A 23,048-nucleotide genomic window follows, 5' to 3' on the forward strand; every position below is an offset into this window, starting at 1 on the left:
GCATGTGCCAGGGACAGCAGTACTTGGGCTCCAGGTGGTGACATCAGACAGAGTTCGGGCTGGCTAGGGCATGAGGGTGCAGAACCTGCGGAGCTGTGTGGCTAGGCAGCAGTGCCACAACCAGGAGCAGGACCAAGAGCACCTTTCCAGTGACAGTGGGATGGGGGAAGAGGGTACAGGTCCAGCATCCAAGTGGAGAGATGCTCAGGGAGAGCAGGTCCCTGAAGCTCCTGTAGCATACCGTGGCTGGGGAGCAACAGATTTAGAGTTACTCTCACTAAGCCTTGTCTTTTAATCACAGGCCTTGCTTTTGTCTGGATGTGCTGCAACTGGTCCCTCCGACATTCCAATACTCTGTCTCAGAAGTTTGGTAACACTGGCCACAATTTGGGGTGTGTATCCAAATTCACTATCATGTGCCTATTTCACTTTCATCTTACTAGCCTTACGTAAAAAATGAGCTTGTGTCTATCCTGTATTATTGGCATGGAATTACAGAAATAAAGAACTATAAATTATTCTAATTTCAAATATCCACATATGCAACATTGTTTCTTAAATTACCAACTAGATAATTTGATTAGGTGAAAGAGATTATGGTTTACACAAAGAATCAGTTGTAAACTATTTCAGGAACGTCCCAGAGTTGTACATACTGGTGGAAGCGCAAGTGAAACTGAATCACATAAGGCAGTGAGGTTACCTTTATTATTAGATCAAGATAATTCAGCTACATGCTTATTTGCAGTCTTGGGGCTAATAAATACATTTAGCTAATAGGGTACAATACAAATTATATTCTGGAAAAAAAAATGGTAGAAGTTTTCCCATTAGTTCTGTCATCACAAGTGCACTCTATAGATCACTGTGGAGACAGGGAAATTGTTTCCATGCCCTCTTTGTTCTGATAACTGAGTAAATATACTGCTTTTGAGTAAGGTCAATATAACTATTCAAAACGCTTCTCTTTAGCACTCCTAATACTGAAAGATGTAGCAAATGGCAGGTATTTCAGTATAGAGTAGAAAGGCCCACTCTGGAGAGAAAGAAGAGGGTGTTTTATTAGATGATAGACAACATAGCTCAAGATAACAATAGAAATCTGCATAGAAGAGTTTTGATCCTTGGCAATATGGCAAGATTGATCCAAAAAAGGGGCTAGCTTTCAATGCCACACTTCAAACAACTGTGCCCAGATCTCTAACTCCAACACCTAAGTGATTTTAGGCGAATTCAGAAAAATTAAGACCAGCAGAGTTTTTAGAAAACCACCAGACTTATTAGCAGGGGACCACTGACACAGGCTTCCTCTCTCAAAAGGTATGACGTAGTACATCATTAAAAAAAACTAAAAAACAAAGCAAAACAAAATACATCCTTACAAATAAATGGACAAGAAATGGCTTTTATTAGATGGGACTTCTGTAAAACACAGGAAGGCAAACTACCAGTTCAATTATAGATCACAGATGAAACGTATGTTAGTGAAACTTCCGTCACTACATATAGAGCTCAGCTTATTTCTCTAGAAACACAGTGATGCCTACAATCAGCAACATTATTTATTTTTACCTTTGAAATAAACATATGACAGGAAATAATTCTGTATTTTATGGGCAACTGATCAGTTAGAGCTTTGCATCTTAGCTACCTCACATGAGATGTCAAACACTTGAAAATAAAATATCAATTATCTCAGATTACTTATACAAATATTTAACATTTTAAAGGGAAAAGGGTCATCACCCCTCTGCACTCCCATTTCAGGACTAGTAGTTGATATAGGTCTATGATGGCCAAACTGTGCCTTGCGAGACTTGTGGCTCTGGAAATTGGCCGCAGCCCTGCTCATTTCTTCCTGAGATGACTCTGGGGGACAGTGCAGCCCAGCACCTACTGCTGCTCCGGCTTTCCCTGCAGGGAGTGCACCCTGCCCTGGTCTCTCCCTTTCTCCCTCTAGCACTGCTGGCTCAGGTGCTGCTCTGCCAGGTCGGGGCTGCAGCTACGCCACTTACCCCAGGGTGTGCTCACTACAGGGAAAGCCTGAATGGCTCAGCAGTGCAGGGGAAGGTGTGGTCACTTCCACTCTGAGTTGCTCACCACCCCCCACTCATTCTCTGGCTCTTGAACTTCAATGGAGGATCAGATGTGCCTCCCAGGGTGACTAACTCTGGCCATCCCTGATACAGGTATTTGGAAAATGCCAATTAGTTTTAGCAAATTTTAAGAAGTTTTTCTAAGTTTCCTTTTTTCAAAAAAAAAAAACAAACCAATTTGACAAACACGACAAGGAACAGAAATTATCTATGAAAATTTTTATTCAAATCTGTTTAGACCAGTTCTATCACAAAAAAAACAACAAACCCAAGCAACCGCCCCCCTCCCCTGTGTTTTATTTTTAATGCAAAAACATTAGCAGTAAGGCTCTGGAATCCCTAAATATATGGTAAAACTTGACTTAAATGGGATCAGCATTACATCAAAAGACATTCGGGGGGAAGGATGAAGAATCAATATGTACACTGTACAGAGCTGTCAGGAGTCCGGCTGGGAATTTTAGTAAATTTGCTTGGCTTTATCACAATCTGCCCCATGTGGATTCATATGAGCTGCAGTTGGCATTTAGGATAACTAAGGCCCTTATCCTGCAAGCATTTTTGTACTCATATAATGACTTGTAGGTTTCTAAAGTCTTTAAAGTGTTGAAGCCGAAAGTAAGATGGGCTAGGTGTGTATCATGAGATTGATGTGAAAAGCATTTCTTATTCTCAAAAAAAGTCCAGAAGATTCTCTTTAGCTGCTTTAGATTTTATTTTTCAAGGTTGGATCCAGAAGGGAGTAGTTAACTTTTACAAAAATAAGCACAAGTGAAAAGGTCAGTTAACAATCTTCTGTTTACTTTTTCAAGTCTGGTGACATTTATGGCACCTGTTGTACAAGTCTGAATATTGAGGCATATGACAGGTTTCAGACTCAAGATCCAAATTTGGAATGAAAAAGCATCACACAAGACATCTCAACCGAGTCGCATCTAGTTTAGCCAAATTTGCTTATTTTGAAATGTTATGGTCACTCTTCTTCTGGTAGATGCTCTCTTTGTGCAAATAAATAAATAAATGTCTTTGCCTCTTAGAAAGATTTTTATACAAAAGATCCTCAATACCCTTTTCTGAAAAGAAACTTAAAGCAGATTGGATCCAGTAAACTAATGCAAAACTTCAGTACACGCTTAATTCAGGGTTTGGAGGCAGTCCACCTATGCACTTCATTTGACTGAAGAATATTTCAATGTCATAAAATGAAGACTCATTATGACTCTTATTTATGCAATGAATAGCTCTAATACTAAGCTTTTACCAGTGCTGGGGGGAAACTGACTACTCAGTTTCAACAATATAGCAGTAGAGAAACAAGAGGACATACGGAGGGAAAAGTGAAATTCAGTTTGCAACTCCCAATCAAACCCGAATTCCAGTGTACAGTATAGTGGAATAAAGGTTCCTGCTGCATTTTGTTGGTTAACCAACATGGAAGATTTTCTCTTTTGTACTTTGGGAAGTTAAACTCAATTGTTCTTGCAAGGCCCCATAGTAGAAAAAGCAAGAAACTGAATTGAAGCAGCTCAAACTAGTTGCAAATTATTGCATTTCTGCCCCCACAGCAAGAGTGAGTAGTTGGACTTAATGGCTCCTGCATCTCTTTCTCTTCCTGAGTTCCTACTTAACATGGAAAGCGTTGAAAGCGTACAACAGGAACACCTGTTTCATACAGTATAAAGTACTTAAAAACATCTTGAAATTGACCCAACCTAGGTAGTTTTAGGGCTGCTAGTAGCAAACACTGACAATGGTAGAGATGAGTGAAAAAGATTAACCCATCCTTTACACCCAGCAGGCAGTATGTTGATGGTCAAATGAGCCTGCTAGGCATGGTTTAAGCACAAATTTAGTTTCATTTTTTCTTTAGCTCCTATTTCTGGTTTATTCTTTTATTTGACAATTTTGTATTGTAGCTCTGTAAAGAGAACCAAGCAATGGCAAAGAAGGAAATAATTCTAATTGCAGCTAAAATATAAATTATTAATGGTCTTTTCCCCTAGTTTGTCTTGCTCTTAAATGTTCTTTGAATACAAGATACATGCTTTAAACTGATTGTCGGTCACTGAGACCAGGTCTGTAAGTGTAAGGTTGGCACTGGGACAAGCCAAGTTTAAACACTTCGAACACAATTTAACCTCCTCAAATGTCTGTACTTAGCCTAACTGCTGAAGGCTGCAAGTGAGAGGAACATTGGAAAAAACCTGTCATGTGCAGTTCACTCTGTTTCAGCATCCACTCTGGGCAAGATAGACCTATGATTTGACCCAGTAAACGACAGTTCGTATGTTCTTATGGCTGTAAGTCTGGAAGCACAAATTATGCCACATAACTTTACAGTCCAATTAAATAAATTATATCTGGACAGGAACACAGAAATAGTTCCAAGTTTAAGTTGCACAGGAGCAGAAATGTTTGAAAAATAATTCCAAATAAAGTTGCAATTTTAGATCGTTATTTTCAGTATGTAGTCAGAAGACACCAATATGTATATATATCCCCTTAAAATTATTTTGTAGAGTGAAAATTATGGTCCCTCTAACCAAGACTGGAATGCTCTTCCTGCAGACCCAGCAATATTCTTTTTGCAACAAATGAGGAAAATAGAAGACAGCATTTGTTTTTCACAATAAGTACATACAGTGTGTGTTTCCCCCAAAGCATCATACTTAATGTGAAACTGTCACTTTTAGATAGCAAAACATATACTCAATAAGGCCCGATTCTGCAAATATTTTAGCACGTGCTTAATTAACGGTGCATGTGTGTCATCAGTCCCACATTAATCATTTGTCACAATCCCATAACAGGAATGCATGCTAAGCCAAGTTCTGGATCTGCATTTTACAGATTTTGAATCTTTATTTCCATGGAGTCACAAATTGGCAATAAGATAAAGCTTAAAAAAAAAATTTAAACAAACTGTTATGAAACAGGACAAGTATGATAAGCCGTAAAGATTTTTACATAAAGTTTTCAGACTGGTCACAGGGTGCTGCTCAATCCTGAATGAAGACTGTTTACCACTCTTCAGAAGTTATTTTCTCAAGTAAAATAAACCACACAGTATTAAATTTTAAATTATAATTTTTGTGCATAAGAAAAATACATTATTCATTGAAAGATATTTATAAACGGTCCTAGAAAGAAAAAAAAGTGAAGTTTCAAATGGTACTCTGCAGGGGGAAGTTCTGATCTACTGTTGAGGTTTTGTTGTTGTTTAAGAGTTAGATCCAACATGGGAGTCTCACTGAATTACTATTACTTTGCTGGATCAAAGGCCTGCCCTGGATGCATCCAATTTACAAGATCTAGGCTTAACTATATACACAGAAACATACAAAAAGAAAATTACCCCCCAAAATGTTATTTTGTCAACAACATGAGTTGTACATATTCAAAGTTTCACAAACAAAAGAAAAAAAAAATCACAAAAGTGAGAAACGTTTGTTTGTCTACAGAATCAGGAAACTTCTCAAAGACCCAGGAAACTTCTCAAAATACTATTACACTGATATTCTTGAGTGGAATAAATGAAAACAAGACATGCATTTGTGTGAGACAACTTACTTTATTTGCGCAATTCTCAAATTAAGTTAATTGCTTAAAAAAAAAACCCGTCAAAAGGCACTTAAAATAGTTATTTAAAAATAAATTCATATGGTGAGCACTTACAAGTCACCAACCAGTTTGCCACTAATGGAATTATTTTCTTGTCTTAAAATCCAAACAAACATTCACAGATTTTCTTTGGGACATACTGCCCAGCAGCAAGATGCATCTCCCAAAATATTCTTTGTACAGTTCATGCAGTTGATGTTGCAGAGTAACTTAAACACAATACACAGTAACATGAAGAAATATTATACTTGTGCAGTTCCACACAATTTTTTCTGGTCAAGTGAAATATAGGGCTGATTGGAAAGACTTCTATGAAGGTGTGTGTTTTCATCGGTGTATGCAGTATTTATTAATGTTAAATAGGAACTACATTATCCAAGCAATCACTACTTTTCTGCAGACTACCAGAGTACAATGAATTGAAAAAAATTACTCCCATCCTATCAGGGAACCAGTCTGCTAAATTTACTCACTAAAACATCCACAAGTGAAAGTATAGAAAAAGCTAGGGGCAACGTGTGAAAGAAAAATAATCTGAACAGTTTTGACATGCAGGAAACTATAGGAAGCATTTCCAGAGAGAAAAATCTAAGAACAAACAAAGGGAAATGACATCACAGTCAAAGGACAAGGGCACTGCATGTTTAACTGGGAAGTATAAGTGTATTATCTTAGCTAGGGTTACCATACTTCCAGTATCAAAAAAGAAGACACCTGTGGGAGACAGGGGGGAGCAGGGGCAGAGAGGCATAAAACTGTGTGCGCGCGCGGGGTGGGGGGAAGAAGGGAGGAGACGGGCAGTGATATGCCCGTGCCCTGCTTCTGCTCCTCACTTCTAAGCCCCCAGCCCCCCGTCCCCCAGCACTGCCAGTGCCCCTCACTCAGGACCCACAGCACCCTGCCCCCCATGTAGCTCCCATGCACACACACACATGCTTACCTGGTGAGTAGAGCACGTGACCCCCAACAGCCAATCACCTTGCCCAAGCAGCCAAGCTGCTAGTCCCTGGGAAAGTAGAGGCAGAGCAAAAACCTGGACATTGGCTTGTATTTTAAAAATCCACCCAGACACGAGGACAGGGAGCCAAGAAAGGAGGGCATGTCCAGGAAAACCTGGACGTATGGTAACCTCATCTTATGCAAACATACTGCAAGATAAACTGGGAAAAAACACAGAGGGAAAAGATAGAAATCTAAATTAGTCAATTCCTCTTAAGTGGCAAAGACCAGTTTCAGCTATAAGGCTAAGCAGACATGGCATTTATCCCAGGTCTGCTTGTCCCTGGCTTTGACTCCTATCAAAACAGCTGTGGAACAGTCATCTGCAAAAACGCAGACATGCTACACTGCAAAAATAATTCCAACAATAGAAGTAGCCGAGCTGTAAATTTGTTACTTAGAAAAAAAAAAAATAGGTGTAGAACAATTTAAAAACTGGTTTATATCATGCTTTAATTTGAAAATGTGGCATGTCACACAATACTTCACATTTACTTATGGTGAATAACAATGAGTTTATACATCTGTAGAATGCCAGAATAGAAGGTTTTGTCCTGGGAGAAGCTGGATGTCTGTTTTTAGTCTAAGAACTCAAACATATAACAACAGATTGAGGATGTTCTCATGCCAAAAGAAACTGAAGAAGAGCTAAAAGATGAAAAGGCAGAAAGAGAGTGAAAGCAAAAGAAAAACAACAAAAAGCATTTAAGTTCTAAGACTGCAACAAGCAATGAATATTCCAATTCCCAGAACAAACCCCTGAGGATTGTAGAACGTCTACTATCCAACAATTTAACGAAATTTAAATTACAGTTTTACAATTGGATTTTTTCAGTAACAACTGCTGATGCAAGAAAGCACTCAGGCTTTTTTTTAAGATTAAAAATGAACCATATGACATAAAACAGTCTCTGACTCTAAGGTTCAAAAACATATATTCTAAAAAACAGCAATTCATCAACACAAAATTCATTATAGCAGCTTGCTTGGGCTGCAAAAGCTGTAAAAATCAGTCTAACGTTTGCTCTTTAAGTCTGAGGTCATGAGGCTGAAATCAATGGCTGGTCACTACAAAACACCATACAAGAAGGCTGTACTGTTAGATCTTCTGACAAATCCCATCAGACTTTTATTAGGCAGACATGTTTTGTAAGTGAAAAATGAACATGGGCACCAAGGTACAAAACTAGCTGATGTTTTCTAGGCATAATTACTTTTTCAATAAGAATATAACAATCTAAGAGTAAAACCAGCCCAATTATAGAAGCACTTACAACAAAAAAGTAACAGTCAACAATTTTTTGTAAGAACCTGGCACAGTAAAGCAGTAAAAGTCTGCCCTCCTTTCTCAACACATGTTGAACAGCAAATGCAGTAGTTTTCCCTAGCCCGAGAGGTGGGGCAATACAGAAGGCATTTATGATTTATTGCAGGGGTATGAAACTCATCTGGCCCTGTGCACTAGATGAGGGATGTGAAGCTGGTCTGCAGGCTGGATTGGCCCTGCTGACCAGTCCCATATGTGGTATATGTCCTGGACTGGCCCTACAAGTAGTATGCACCCCAGCTCTAGGTCTGCACACAGCACATTGGTTAGCCCCAGCCCCATGTGCCATATGAGGGGCCATCTGTGGGCCTGATCTGGCCTGGCCCCAGGCCCAGAATTCAGATTCAGGCTGTTGTGCCCTGAAACAGCCCTTCATGTGCCCAAAACGGGATCACAGACAACAGACAACTCCACATACCACATGCAGAGCTGGTCCAAGGCCTATGGGCAGCACTGATGGTTGGATGACAGGAATCCACGGCCCAGATGCAGCCTGCAGGCAGCACCTTTGACACCCTTACTTTACTGAGATAGGATAAATATAAATGTCCTATACTAGGCAGTCATTTTACTGGCTACACCACAAGACAGAAAGTTGCTTTTTGTCTCGAGGTAGGTCAAGGACACTGAAGCTCACTAAAAACAGAAAGTGAACTAGCAGTAGTGAGGAACTGCAGGCCAAAATGTTGTAGGTCTTTCACACTGGCAGAGTTAATAATATTTTAAAACAAAAAGTACCAACTTTAAGTTAAAGGTTCTGTGGTTTATTAAAGGAAGTTGAGTCTGAACAATGTACTAATCACTATAACTCAATGTTTTTGGCATTTGAACTTCATAATCCTGTTGGCTTGCATCTTGCAGATGATGTAACTAATTAATGATTAACTCACGCAGGAATATTTTGCTCAACTTCAATTGCATTCTGCGGCTCAGAAGAAGTGTAAAGCAGCAGCATTCTCCTGCGGACCTCAGAGATTTATGAGATTTTTAAAAAGATTAAAACTACGTAAAAAGTCTACACAGGTTAACTCACAAACATTTGTAAAGGTGTTATCCCTTCCAGTCTACATGAGGTAATTGTGCTGGTGAAAAAAATACTCATGATGAAATACTAATCTTTGATTCTGCCATAACTACTTGTTTAATTACTATTTGGTAATATCTGTTGTACTGGGAAGAGAAACACCCTGTATTCAAACAGGAGGCAAAGGTGGACATATTTACTTCACTTTCCATGAGATACTGCAGTTACTGCCATCCTGTTACAAGGTAGTTACAGAAGAAGCTAGATAAAGTAAATCACGACCCATGACAGAGTTCAGCAATCTATGGTACGCAGACCAGATGTTGCCTACTGAACCTCTGGAACCAACCCAGGAAGCTGTGGCTTCTGTGCCATTCAGCTGTGGAGGGTGGGGGGATTTCCCTGCACCATGCTGCAGTTAGGTGCCCAGGGCTTCAGTGGAGGGGGAGCTTTTGCTGTACCATGCTGCAGCCTACTGCAACCTCTGTACCCTCCAGCTGCAGCACAGTACAGGCAGACTGGGGCTTCCACCATGCCACCGCTGGGTCTTGGGAAGAAAGGGCTCAGTGGCCAAGGGCTTAGTGCCTGCTGGCCTCCAAACCAAGCTGATTGTTCAGCCCCTCTCTTGCCAGAAAATGATGCAACACACTGACTTAATATTGGTTGGTAGTAAGCATCTGCTTTTCATGCTCTTCTCTAATATAGTGCTAGATGCACCCTTCCCTGCTCTAATAAGTCCATCTGAGATTGGTGCTGCACATATGCCAAAAGGCAGCTACAATACCAGTGTTTTGATACCCAAAGTGTATGACCTTGGAAGTGAGTCAGCAGGAAATATTTTCATGTGACATGAGGCACACTGAGTAAGGCCACCTTCTAGCATTATTATCACCAAAACAATAGCTAAGAGCAGCCAAGTTTGGGTCATACTCAACGTGATGAAGGTAAAAAGTGAAAAAAAGTTAGGAAGGCCTCTGCTAAAAACTACAGGCTGAAGATAAAGAGATATGTCAAGATAGTCAGACCCTGGAGCTGGACTAATGATATAGGATGCTTACAGACATGGGAAAACTTCCAAACAAACAATAAAAACCCTAGTGCTTTACTTTCACCTCAGCGCATCCCAGCGCCAAGTGCAACGCGTGCCCGGAAGAAGAATCGCATCAGTTTGATCCGGCTTGCCCAGCATCTGTGTAGCTCATGTGCTTCAATGAGGCTTTTTGGTGCTTTTACCTAATAGCTGAATCACCTATTTGATAAAAGTGCCGAAAAACCCCGCTGAAGCATGCAAGCTATACAGACGCTGGGGAGTCAGGTCCAACTGATGCAATTCTACTTCAGGGCATGTGCTGGTTTGTTTGTTTTTGGGGGGGCATGTCTGTCAGCACCCCTATATGAGGCAAAAGTAGGGGGACAAAAAAAAAAGTCTATAGTAGGTTTCATCTCCAATTGAGGGATTTTTGGTGCATTACAATGCATTCTTTGTCCTAGATAAGTGGATTATTTTACTGATACACAGAGCTACTTCCCATAGCCACCTAGTGCGTAAGACTAAAGCCCTTTGGAAGACTTCTGTATTCAGAAGGACACAACTATACATAAAACTTCCCTACACTAAAATTTCAGAAAGAAGTGCAAATAAATAATGGATTTTTTTTGAAACATTAAAAAAATCCCCCATAAAATAAGAACCTTGCTGTTATCTAAAATGGGACCTATTCCATCGGGATGGACTCCATAAATAAACCGAATGACAAAACTAAGAGTAAAGCAAATATGTAATTTAAATGGAAATAAACCAATAGAAGAACTTGGCAAGTTGAAGAATTATTCAGGTGCTACTGCTTAAGTGCCATGCTTTATGCAGCAAACATTTACTGATTGCAAACCAAAAGAAAGAAAAAGTTGTTTGGTAATGCAATGAACAGAGGGATGGACTTGAGTTTGTAACAGATCAACTTCTAGTTAACGCTGGTTGAGAAGTTCTGGTTTTTAATTTATGCCCATTCAAGCTATAGGTTATATCATGAGCTAGAGAAAAAAATGTTCATATCTGCCCATACTATACCTGTCTCCTCAACCTATTTCAAGGTATACAATCTAATTACTGCTGTGTTTTTCCCACTCGGACTTCAACAAGCCAATTTGGTGGCAACTTTGTGGAACAGTCTTCAGTGGAAATTTATACTGAAGCCTGAAGTAAATAAATCATTTCAATCATGAAACAAGCAAATAATCCTTCAGATCAGTTGGTGAACCTGAGCATTTGGCATACCTGTTTATACCAAATGATCTGAAGTCTGTCCTTTTAAAGGCAAAGTGGTTACTTAGTATCTTCTCAGGGTCAGCTCTTTCACATCAAATTTCTTCAGTATCCTCAGCATCTCAAAGAGCTCAGCCTGTGTAGCACAAGATTTGATTTCTAATACTAGCACTAACCCAACAGAACGGGAATAAGAACTGCAAGGAATAAAGGAACAGAAACACTGTGTGATCATTCCTGACCCTGGCCCCCCGCCATTCATTTTAATACATTTTTCTAGTATAGATTTTTCTAGTATAGATTTTCTAGTATATCATAACTACGATTTCACAGCTCACTTTAAAGCTATAGGACTGGATTCTGAAGACCCACCTATAAGAAAAGTCCTACTACCTCAACAAATAAAAGCCATTGTATTGCAACCTATGGTCTGCAGCCTTTCAGTAAGACAATCTGATTTCAAAGAATCACCAATAGTAATTCCAGTGTTCTGTTTGAGCTAAATGAAATAGCTCACCATTCCACAATACTTCTTTCAGTGCACTATTATCCACTTCACTGTTGATAAAGAGTCTGATTAATTTTCAGGGGTTTTCCGCTTTATCTTTTGCATCGCTATCCTTTGCTTCACTCTTGCTTTGTTTTTCTAGGCTCTTGGGAGAGTCGGGGTTATACCGATAGAGGTAACCATATGGACGGAGATGATGAATCAGATATTCCAATTGATACATAGTTGTGGGATCAACATAGTGGAATGAAACTGCCAGATCTGAGCAGCAACCAGGACCCTAAAAATAAGGAAACAAAAAGAATCTTAAAGGGAATTTTAAAGTGTGCATAAGGTTAAAAAAAAACTTCTGAGACACACTATTTGCCTGCAAACACCAAGACAAATAATGGTGGTCTTCAGTATAAATAGTTCACCGTTGTAAGTTATACTTTCTAAACAAAGATCAACAGGAAAAAGGGTAGTAAGAATTTGGGAAATGTTTATAAAATCATTGTCTTCAAATGTGAATGCAATTCTCTCAAGAATATTTGGCAATATTCATTTTAGTATGTTCCTTTATCAAAAGCAACTAAGGATTGCCTTCACTGAAGACTTGATTAACCTAAATCGCATACCTAAATAAAATTATCTTGGCTTTATACGTTGCTCAACAAGTATAAGCAAAAATGAGTAACTTCTTTTTGAGTAAGTTCTCAAAATTTAAAAAACAACAAAAAATACAAAACACAAGGAGCCCAAGTATCATGCTGATACATCAGTGGATCCCAGCTCACTACTCATAATGGACTCACCTTAGAGATAACAGTCAAGGTTTTTGTTTTGTTTTTAAACGTTTAATATTTCTCCAAACTTTGAATAATTATTTTGCATCTCTTAGCACAAAAAGAAAGCTAAATGCATCTTTGCATCAATGGACAATGTTGAGCCAAACTAGGGACTTCCCAAATTAGAGGTATTTACTGAAACTCACTTTCTGCCCATTTGTCACCTTTTCCAGAATCTTCGCTCAAATTCTAAAAACCTATTTTCCTTATCTTCAATTTCCTTTTCATGTTCAGCCATAGTCTTCCATGTTTCTACTTCATATTTAGTTTAACTGAGAGGGAGAACTGAACAGGCAAGACCTTCATGTCACTGCATATGGGGCTAGCTAAACAGTGAAAGATTTCTGTTTGTAACCTACTACTGAACTAGAGTAGCAAAACCTCTCAAATGACTGGTTCTGTGACAGTGTAGATGTTTCACTTAATTGCACCATAACTAGTAATCCTGACACACATTCAGGCAATTAATGATGTGACAAAACCAAAAGCCAGCCACAAAAATATTCTACAAAGCACATAACATTGTCATGGCTGGCTTCCATCACACTTTAAAGTTGAACATGCATCAGGGGAGACCTGCCATACAGCCTGATACCAGCTGCATGGCAGGGCTTGGTCGACAGCTTCTCCTGGGTTGGAAAGCTGAAAGCCATGTGGCGCAGTTCTTCATAGCACCCTGAAAACTGGCGTTCAGGCCAAGTCATACATTCATAGATGTTAGGGACGGAAGTGACCTCAGTAGGTCATCGAGTCCGACCCCCTACCCTGGGCAGAAAAGAGCACCGGGGTCAGACGACCCCAGCTAGGTGCTTGCCTAGTCTCCTCTTGGAGACCCCCAGGATAGGGGAGAGCAACACCTCCCTTGGAAGCCTGTTCTAGATTCTGGCAACCCTTACTGTGAAGAAGTTCTTCCTGGTGTCCAGCCTAAATCTGCTCTCTAGCCTAAATCTGCTCTCTGTCAATTTGTGGCCATTGTGCCTAGTTACTCCAGGGGATGCCTTAGTAAACAGATAATCACCTATTCCCTGCTGTCCTTCTCTGATGAATTTATAGGCAGCCACAAGATCACCTCTCAGCCTTCTCTTGTGAAGGCTGAAGAGATCTAGGTCCCTCAGTCTCTCCTCGTAGGGCCTTGCCTGCAGGCCTCTGACCATATGAGCGGCCTCCTCTGAACCCTCAAAATTCTCCGCATCCCTCTTGAAGTGCAGCACCCAAAACTGGATACAGTAGTCCAACTGCAGCCTGACCAGTGCCGCATAGAGGGGAAGCATCACCTCCCTGGACCTGTTTGTCATGCATGCCTCTCTCTCATGTCAGGCATTTATTATTTAATCCTATACTGTTTTACAAATTGTGAATATAATTTAAGAAGTCTTCATTGTGCAACAGTCCAAGAAAAAGTGTCTGTGATTATAAGAATTTCTTTGTGGGAAACGGTAACAATACTTCTTTTAAGCTAGAGTACTGCTACCTAATTGTGCAAGGGCACAACATCATAAGGCAGCGATAGCTCCTTTTAACAGCAAATATCCAGGAAGCAAGAACTCTGCTTCTCTCCCAGACATGATGAAGTGAACTTTGTATCTGAAAGCTTAACATCCCTCCCGGTTCTACAGCAAGCATTTAGTAAGAGAACTGGAAATGCTCTTCTCTATAAAAAGTAAAGACCTCTAAAAAAAAGACAAAACCCTGAAAAATAGTTAACCAGTAAACCATAAGATGGCCTACTGGAGCATTATGTTCATTTTTTTTTTTTTTAAATAAAACATTAGAAAATTATTTTGATTTAGGAATTCTCCTGGAAAACTAGGTTCTTCCCTTCCAGTTTTGATTCACTAACAGTTTATATAAGGGTAGAATTAAGCTGATCTTAGGTACTCACAATTAAATAGTTTTGCCAACACAATTTAAATGCTGAAATTCAAGCAGTTCAACAGCCCATAATCATCTATCAATCAACAGATATAAAATGTATTTTATATTATATAAAATATAGTACCTTATAACATACCATATCAATGTACAGATATAGATATGTAACAAATGTAGTGTTATATGATGTCCAAATTTTCTAAAACATACACAAAAAAACCCACCTACCTCCACAGCAGGATAATAATTATAATTCCAATACCAAAATGTCTTTGGTAGGTATCCTCGGATTAAGAGATGTTCTGGCACAAAGGGATGAAAAGTTTCTTTACCACTTGTGTCCCTTGAATCTCCAGCTTCTACGTTAATAGTCTCCATGCATTTTCCAAGTGCAAGGTCTTCAATAGAAGAGCTATGAGAACATTTGTTGGTTTTAAATGCATTAACAAATCTCTTTAGAGCTTCTTTGCTCAGTACATATCCTGCTCCTCCACTCATGTAGCCCTGTTTCACATAAGGCTTGAACCTTCTTCCAAAGTATATTGGTTGTTCTGGACTGTATTTTGAAAGAAGCCACCTCAAATTATCCAATATGACATATGTATCATCATCTGCTTTCATAAACCAGTCAGCATCATCAAAATAATGATCATGTACATACTGGAAAGCTTTAATAGTTTTCCAATACAATTGGTCCCTGCCTTCTTTGGCTTCTAGGCCCACGGTTGGAAAATCTTTATTCTCCTCAGAGCTCATAAATAATATTTTATTGCAATGCTGTGCCCAAGTGGCTTTAACATGTTTGGCTTTCTTCTCTAGATTCTGAGGCCCAGTCATGACCCAACAGAGTATTTTGACCTTCTGATACAAGTCATCAGCAATAAGTTTGTTTTCATCTGAAAAAAAACCAAATTCCAAGATAAAGCTTAGTGAATACACTAAAGTAAGACAAATGGAAGAATTGAACACACAGAAAAATATCAACCATTTATATCAGGAAAACATCATGTATTGTACTAGATATTAAAGAACACGAAAAGAAAGGAGAATGGGAATAAGCTCAATATAACTATTCACTAGAAGGAACTACTGTTTTGGAGCTCTGTTGCTGTTGCTGCTAATGCTGTTATTTTAGGTACAGAACAATGTAACCACAGCTCAATTTGAATGTTAGTCACTAAACCCCAGGTAATACAGGTAACCTACTCTATTAGGTTAATGAGACGGAAGTTAAATTCAGAAAAGAGAAGCAGTTCAAATATTATTCCTACTTAATTTTACAAGAAAAAGAGGGCAATATTAGCATTGGCCAAAATTTAGATTATCTCACAAAAAACAAGAGATTTGCAAAAATGCATCTGAATTCAACGTTTTTATTAAAACTAGTTTGAAAGAATCTTCCTTGTAGTGCTGTGAAGTCAATGTAAATGAAAAAATAAAAATATGAAGGCAATACAGGCATTCCAGAATGTTTTTCTTAAATCTGAAATGGAATCCAGCTCTCTTTGCCATACAGGTAATTAGAGCAGCTGGGCAATAACACTTTTTTTTTTCCGCCTTGTGGAAAGCTCAAGCTATCATATATGGAAAGAAACTGCTCTGTCCCCCACCTATTCTAGATGAAGCACATGGCAAGTAGTTGGTCTCTGTGAAAAATTACTCTTTAGAAAATGCAAATTGGTAAACAAAACCCATCATCCAGGGGCTTCTGAAAGAAAGGTCACTTGAATTTAAATATTGGGTGTAGGTAAAGGACTAAGAAAGCCCTATGTGCAAATACCTGGCAACCAAATTATATAGAACCTGAACATTTTTCTCTGCTGCTTTACATAATTGTCCCTCTCTCTATATACTGTACAAAACAAAAGTACCTTTATGCTGCCCAGCATCTGCATTGAAGTTCATTTGTCCCTCCAGCTGATTATTTCCAGTTTCTTCTATGTGCTCACCGTGAGGATCATTGTGAAGAACATGAGGATGGATCTCAACTTGTTCTTCTAGCACTATACTAAATAGCACATAGCATAAGAAAAATCCTATTGCTGACCCAAAAGTGAAGGTTACGAGACTCAGCAAAGATTTAGGAGAGGCCATTTCCCGAAGGCAATATGCTGTCAAGAAAGAAAAATAGCTGGTAAGTTCCTCTGAGCTTAATTTAAGAGATGCAGAGGAGTGCAGGAAGGAAGTCAAGTCACAAACTCAGCAGCTGATCCTAAAGACCTTATCAATGTAGCACTTCCATGGACTTAAACAGAATCCTATATAAAAGCAATAAGATTAAGACCAATATTTATCCCAGTGAGAGTATTTAAAAATGCTTCATCTTTAATATCCCATACCTTATGACAATGATCAAAAGATGAAACAGCATGGGTATACATACATATTTGTTTTCCTTCCACAGCCTTTTTACAAGCTTGGATATGACAAGTTAATCATAAAACACCAAGAGACATTAAATAAAAAGTAGGTAAAGAGTCAAAAAACAGCCCCAGAACAAACAAGATCTGGTCTCTGCATTTCCCAATCAATCTTTTTATTTTCCTAGAAAAACAGGGGAAGGAAAACCTGTAGATCACTAAATCCATGCTTTGGATCAAGGGATCTCATATGAATTCTTAATTCAGTGACTAATCATGAGAAAGCCCTACCTACCACCAATACCTTATAGGATGTCTGAACATTTCAGAAAGCTTTTCTAAATATCCCTCCCAACTACACAGTAGGTCTATTTAGACAAGCATTTAGTAAGATACCCAGGAAAGATCTCTATAAAAAGCAAAAGCCCCTAACAAAACAAAGCCAAATGCTGATTTATTGATACCAATGAACGACTGTTAACCAATTCAAATAAATTATTTTGTGGTGCTAAGTACAAAACAAACAACAAAACATGCCTGTAAAAGAGAGAGTAGACTTGCATGTCTGAAGTTGCCTGTATTTCAAAGTGAAAAGTTTAGGCCAATGACTGCAGCTATAATAGGAGTAACTCTTATGAATGAGCTTTAGTCAAAAAATAACATCGGGGCATTATATTTATAAGCAAACATCACAAGAATTCCTAAAGGTGAACAAGAGAGTTTTTTTATTCATTAACAAAATCTTCATATACCGCCCATCAAAGCTAATAAATATGCAAATGGTTCTACAATGAAGTCCTCGAATATATACCTAAACAGCATTTAAACTGGAATTAATTATGTGTGTGCATTCCTTACTTCCTCCCTCAAAATGGAAAAACCATTCCCCTTTACTATTCAGATACCTTAAGGGTGCCAAGTAGGGGTGCACCAATAAAGATTTTCTTGGCCAGTACTGATAGCTGATTATTAACTAGCCATATCACCGGATACCAATTCGATAGCTGATTTACAGGAATGCAGCCAGGCAGCCTGGACTCAAGCCAATAAGTCTTGGGGGGGGCGGAGGAAGGGGAGGAAGGAGAGTGGGGAGGGGCAGATCGAGGCCCCCATGGTGAGGGAGTGGGGCAGGGGCAGAGGCTGCCCAGCCAGGCGGTGAATGGGACCCCAGGGCTGGGAGCGGGACAGAGCCATGGGCAGCTCATCTAGCAGGTATGGGGGTGTTCCCTGCCACTGCACTCACCCCCGGATGAGGCATGGCAGGGCATGTGCCCTCCCAGATTTGTACCTGGGGTGGAGGTAGGTTGCCTGCTGTGGGCTCAGGACTAGGGGCTGAACCAGCCTCATCCTGGCAGGGGCGGGGGTAGAGGAGGGAGGAGAGGTGGGCTCATTTACTGAGGGTAAGGCAGCAGAGTGGGGTGCCCTGAGCAGGGGTGGTGCCGAGCCCAGCCCTGGCCCAAACCACTAGGAAGAGTCTGGTGCAGCCCCTGCCCCTGAGCCCGTAGCCCGCCTCTGCCCCAGGCACAAATCGGGGTGGGTGGGGCACATGGCCCTCATGCTTTCCCTGGAGGTGCACACAGTGGTAGCAGGCAGATGCCCCTCCTCCCCCCACTCTGGATGAGCTGCCCATGGCTCTGCCCTGCTTCCAGGGTCCCATTCACCACCCTGGCAGGGCAGCACCTGCCCCTGCCCCACACCCTCCCTCCCTGTGGGGGCCTCAATCTGCCCCCCACACCACTCTTCCCTCTGCCATGCCCTTTCTCTCCTACAGACTTATCAGTAGGATGCTGCTCTCCAGGCTGCCTGGCGCATTCCTGGCCACGTGCATGTGTGTAGCTGCATGCAAACGCACAGCATTTACTGGTGACATTATTGGCTACACTGGCCAAAAAAAGCTGTTAGCTGATAATGTTAATTTTCCTCTTACTGGTGCTGATCCGATACATGGCCTATATATCAGTGCGCCTCTAGTGCCAAGTCTTTTCTTATTTTTTCTAAAGAACTTCTTGCACATTCCTCAGAATATACTTTGTACCCAAAAATGTTATCTAACACATGTCCCAACTATACAGTTGGTTCAGCAAGAAATATCACTAAAAATACTCTCACTTCTTCCATATTTCCTGGACAATCACAGCTACAATAACCCTTGGTACTCTGATGTCATGACCCAAAAGGCATGATTGTGTGTGTGCTTCAGCACCAGAATTATCCCCGCCAAGTTGCAGAGCATTGCACGGGAGAGTTTCCTGTAGCAAGAGGAAACCCCGGTGCAGGGACGAGTTTCCCGCCTTTTCTGCAGCTTCTTTTGCAGAGTGCATTGCTCATGTTGCAAGAGGAATGCACGGTGCAAAAGAGTTCCCACCACCGGTATGCAAATTCGTTATCCGTGATTGGCTAGTGTTAAATTATTCGCACGTGGCGGCTAGCGATTGGCCTGTTAGCCGTATAAGAGGCTTGAGCAGTTTCCGCCCAAGCCGAAGAGGACTCCACATCCATCTCGTGGGGACTCTGGGTACACGGCAGGGTAATAGAAACCCTGTGTGAGATCCATTGGTGGCTCGTTCACCCAGAGCATCCGGAGCTCTGCACCGTGGAGCCTAGCAACCTCCACGAGACCGTCTGTGTTGTCTGTCTGTAACTGCAACTCAATCAAGTTTTCCAGCCTACACCACTGCCATCTCGGTGTAAGTAAACAATCTTTAAAACTACCGATACGCGTTTGTGCCTAATTCCAGCTCGACGGCCTTCCCTCTCCGACCCGGCGTGCCCAGGCTGCTGGCCACAGCCCGCGTGCAGCGCGGAAAAGGGCTCGGGTCGCTCCCGGCCCGCACATCTGAAAGCAAAATAATGATTGGAGGTGAGTATAAGGTAGGCCACACTGGAAGTATGGAAGACTCTGACCTGGATAAAGAGAGAATAGGAGGCACAGATCCCCAGGTATAATGGGCCAAGATGATAAGGAATGCCCGAAATACAAGGAGGAAAATATGGGACTTCCTAGTATTTTGATTTTTTTGAATTTGTTTTTAAATGATTGAACTTCAGATTCAACTTCACTGCAAACTGAGGAAAATGTATATTTGTTACAGCTTTAGCCCAGTCTGTCAGTAACTCATAAAACAAAAAATACTAGATCACTGCGCAGCAAATGCTTGGTGTTAGACAGATTCCCCGACAAGGATGGTCATGTGTCATATTTTTTATATTATAGTTCAGCGGCATTTTAAATTAGTGCTCTACATTACTGTATTAGTGCACTACATTTGGCCTACAGAAGGGATATAATTAATGTTATAGATAAGAGAATAAAGAAGCAGAACACGTGAAGGATCTTGGAATACTAAATTGCAACCAAAGACCTGATCCTCTTAAGTCTAAAACATGAACAGTCCCACAGAAATCAACATAAGTAAAATCTGCACATGTTCAGGGCCTTCAGCCGATTACTGATTATTCTAATCTTTTGCAAGCTTCTTGAACCCATTACACCCCAGCTGACTAAATCCGATAAGAAACTCATTAAGAAAAGTTAGAGCTAATATTGCTAACAGGCAAATAAAAACTTGCATACAATATCCTGACAATGTTTTCAACAAAAAAGGCTGCAAGAAGCAACTGATGTTAGAATTTAGACAAATGAATATACAAATACATGAGAAAACTATTGTAAAAAAGTATTTCTTGAGCAAATGCAATTAGGCATTCAGAGGAGGCACTATTTTCTAGTTTCTGAAACAAAAAGCTTACGCAACCTATAAAATTTGTAGAATGACAGAACTGATTGTACTTCCCTTTTCTTTTTCTTGATTAGCGCCAAAGTAACTAGACTGCTCTTTTTAAAAAATGGGCTTCAAGTACTAACTGAAGTCCAATGGTAAACTGAAACCTAATTTCAGGCTGTGCACTGCTAATAAGTACCAGTAAGATGTATTTAATTAATCTTATACTGTAAATGGAATGACTAACTGAGCTGGACATTTCCTAATGACCAGCTGGAACATTAACTCCAGTTCATCTCAGTGGACATTATTCCTCAGAAAATGCCTTATGGTTTATTATTGTTGTACTAATACTTATTTTCCTTCAGATAATGAAGCATATGTTTTAATGGCAATGACTAAAAGTCTTATATTTTAAATCATATTGAAATTTTGCCAAATGGAACATACTGGTAACATTTAGAACCAAAGAATCTATAGAGCTGTAGCAAGAGTTTCACAAGTTAGGACCATGCTGGTAATTTTTCCAAGAGATTGAAAACTCCACGGGTCTACATACCACACAAATGATTGGAGCTGCTCCTGTCAGAGTACAGGTCCTATACTATGACATGTAGATTCAGAAAGCCTTCAATAAGCTCACTTCTTACAAATCACACCTTAAATATAAGGATAGATATAGCCATATTATAGCAGTATATCTGTCCTACATCTCTGAAAGGACAATGATCTATAGCAACACTGCTATGATCTACCCGTTGCTAACATTGGATACAGAAGGCAAATTGGATTACACATCCTTGGGTCATCAAAATAGAGGAAAAGGCAATTTGCCCCAATTTGTTCTGGTCATAACACTAAAAACTGCTCATGATACTAAGATGTTACCTACAGTGATTCTTTCTGGATGATGTCACCACAAAAAGTCTCAAAACTGGCAATACAGATGAGTGCCAGGATAAGATGAGTAGCCTCCAGCCTTCGGTGCAGAGTTTTTTGTACAATATAAGTATTTTTCTTTAACAATAATATTAATGATCTCAAAGCACTAAACAAAAACAATTAGGAGAAAACTACCATTTAAAAATCAAGTGACAAACTTTCACAATGCCATGGCAGTAGCAAGTTCCTTAGAAACAAGATGTCATAAGATTTGTTTTCCAGTTCTTAATGTTTCCATCCCAAGTATTTATGTGAATTGTTAATTGAGTCTGGAAATCACTACACTGTTCAGCTTTGTAGGGCAGTAGAAGTACTAGTTTTTGAGACCAAGTGCTGGAACAACATTTTTGAAGACACTCCCATACTGAAAGCCCTCTACATGACGTACAATTTAACTTATCATCCTAATCATTATATTTGTTTACTGTCTATTGACAGAATGAAAACTACCCAGTGCTAGGAGAAACTCATGCTTACTTTAGTATGTTCATACCTGTCTGCTGCCCACGGTGCCTTTTTTCAATTTACTTTTCCATCATGCTAAGACTAGAGATGAATAAAGAGTGTTTTCATTTCCCAGAAAGTCAGCAGAAAAAAAAAGGCCCTTCCTTTTGCAGCCCACTGAGCATTACAGCACCAAAACAGACCAGAAAAAATGCCCTCTAGACAAGCTATGTCAGTTCATATGCTTAGCAACCAGTCCTCACCCACTCTAATGGTTAAAATACTTTCCTAGGAAGGGATTTACTTGGAAAATATATCTGGCCAAGACCAATGAGGCCAGGCAGTACCAAATCTAAGGGAGAGGACTTCATGAATTTCCAGCCCTCCAAACTAACTGGAATACTCCACCCAACATGCTCATTACTTGGCCACCGCTGCAGGATTTTGCAATGGACAGCGGACACATCCACACCGTATTGAATCGGACACCAGTCACCGGCGCCCCCTACTTTCATCCCAGGCTTGCTGCTAGGTCCAGCCTACACCGCTAAGCTCCTGCGCCTGCTACGCTCCCATGGAGCCGGGTGCCTGAAGACGGGCGTTCATGCCCGAAAGCTGGCAAAGAACAATTGCCCCATCTATTTAGTTGGCCTAATAAAAAAAACACATCTATGCAAAGAAGTTTTAGGAAAAACTTTTTCTCAGTCAGGGTGTCCAGACTGTGGTATGAGCTCCCTCCAGAGGTGGTGCAGTCGCCTACCCTGGAGATCTTCAGGAGAGCACCTTGCTGCAGTCGCCCAGGTCTCTTTCCTGCTTGGTGCGGGGGGCTGGACCCCATGATCTTCCGAGGCCCCTTCCGGCCTGACAGCCTATGAATCTACCAACCCGTGTCCGCCAGCGGGGATGTCCACGCTGACGACGCCAACCCAAACCCGCAGCCACTGGGGTGGGCAGAGCCAGCGTGGACCTGCTACAGGGCCAGCCCGGGACAAGGGTGACGAGCAAGGCCTGGTCCACCCGGCCGGGGGCTGGACAGCAGCCTA

The 23,048-nt window shown here is 40.5% G+C and overlaps 1 protein-coding gene across 3 annotated transcripts; it reads right to left on the reverse strand.

The window, feature by feature from the left end:
- Positions 1-709: 709 nt before the first annotated feature.
- On the reverse strand, positions 710-23,032 carry C1GALT1 (core 1 synthase, glycoprotein-N-acetylgalactosamine 3-beta-galactosyltransferase 1). Of its 3 annotated transcripts, none has more exons than XR_003095039.1 (4): positions 16,409-17,870; positions 14,766-15,433; positions 11,848-12,118; positions 710-6,877 (listed from the first exon to the last, which is right to left on the reverse strand). XR_003095039.1 is itself a non-coding variant. In XM_006027732.3 (4 exons), the coding sequence occupies exons 2-4, from the start codon at positions 16,629-16,631 to the stop codon at positions 11,915-11,917; spliced, it is 1,095 nt and encodes a 364-aa protein (XP_006027794.1). In that variant the 5' UTR covers positions 16,632-16,648; positions 22,766-23,032; the 3' UTR covers positions 9,919-11,914. The 3 variants fall into 3 exon arrangements, 2 of the variants coding, with proteins under 2 accessions (XP_006027794.1, XP_014377333.1); XM_006027732.3 differs by lacking the exon at positions 710-6,877 and adding an exon at positions 22,766-23,032 and having other exon boundaries at positions 9,919-12,118; positions 16,409-16,648; XM_014521847.2 differs by lacking the exon at positions 710-6,877 and adding an exon at positions 22,055-22,077 and having other exon boundaries at positions 9,919-12,118; positions 16,409-16,648.
- Positions 23,033-23,048: the final 16 nt, after the last annotated feature.

The sequence above is a fragment of the Alligator sinensis genome, unplaced genomic scaffold (genome assembly GCF_000455745.1).
Source record: "Alligator sinensis unplaced genomic scaffold, ASM45574v1 scaffold196_3, whole genome shotgun sequence".
NCBI classification, from domain to species: Eukaryota; Metazoa; Chordata; order Crocodylia; family Alligatoridae; genus Alligator; species Alligator sinensis.

What these genes read in the sequence shown, in the direction of transcription:
- C1GALT1 (XM_006027732.3), bottom strand. Translation starts at nt 16,631, where the DNA reads ATGGCCTCTCCTAAATCTTTGCTGAGTCTCGTAACCTTCACTTTTGGG. An exon ending in AGATGCTGGGCAGCATAAAG is followed by an intron (nt 15,434 to 16,408) that starts GTACTTTTGTTT and finishes GTTTTTTTTCAG; the next exon opens with ATGAAAACAAACTTATTGCT. An exon ending in ATTATTATCCTGCTGTGGAG is followed by an intron (nt 12,119 to 14,765) that starts GTAGGTGGGTTT and finishes CCTTATTTTTAG; the next exon opens with GGTCCTGGTTGCTGCTCAGA.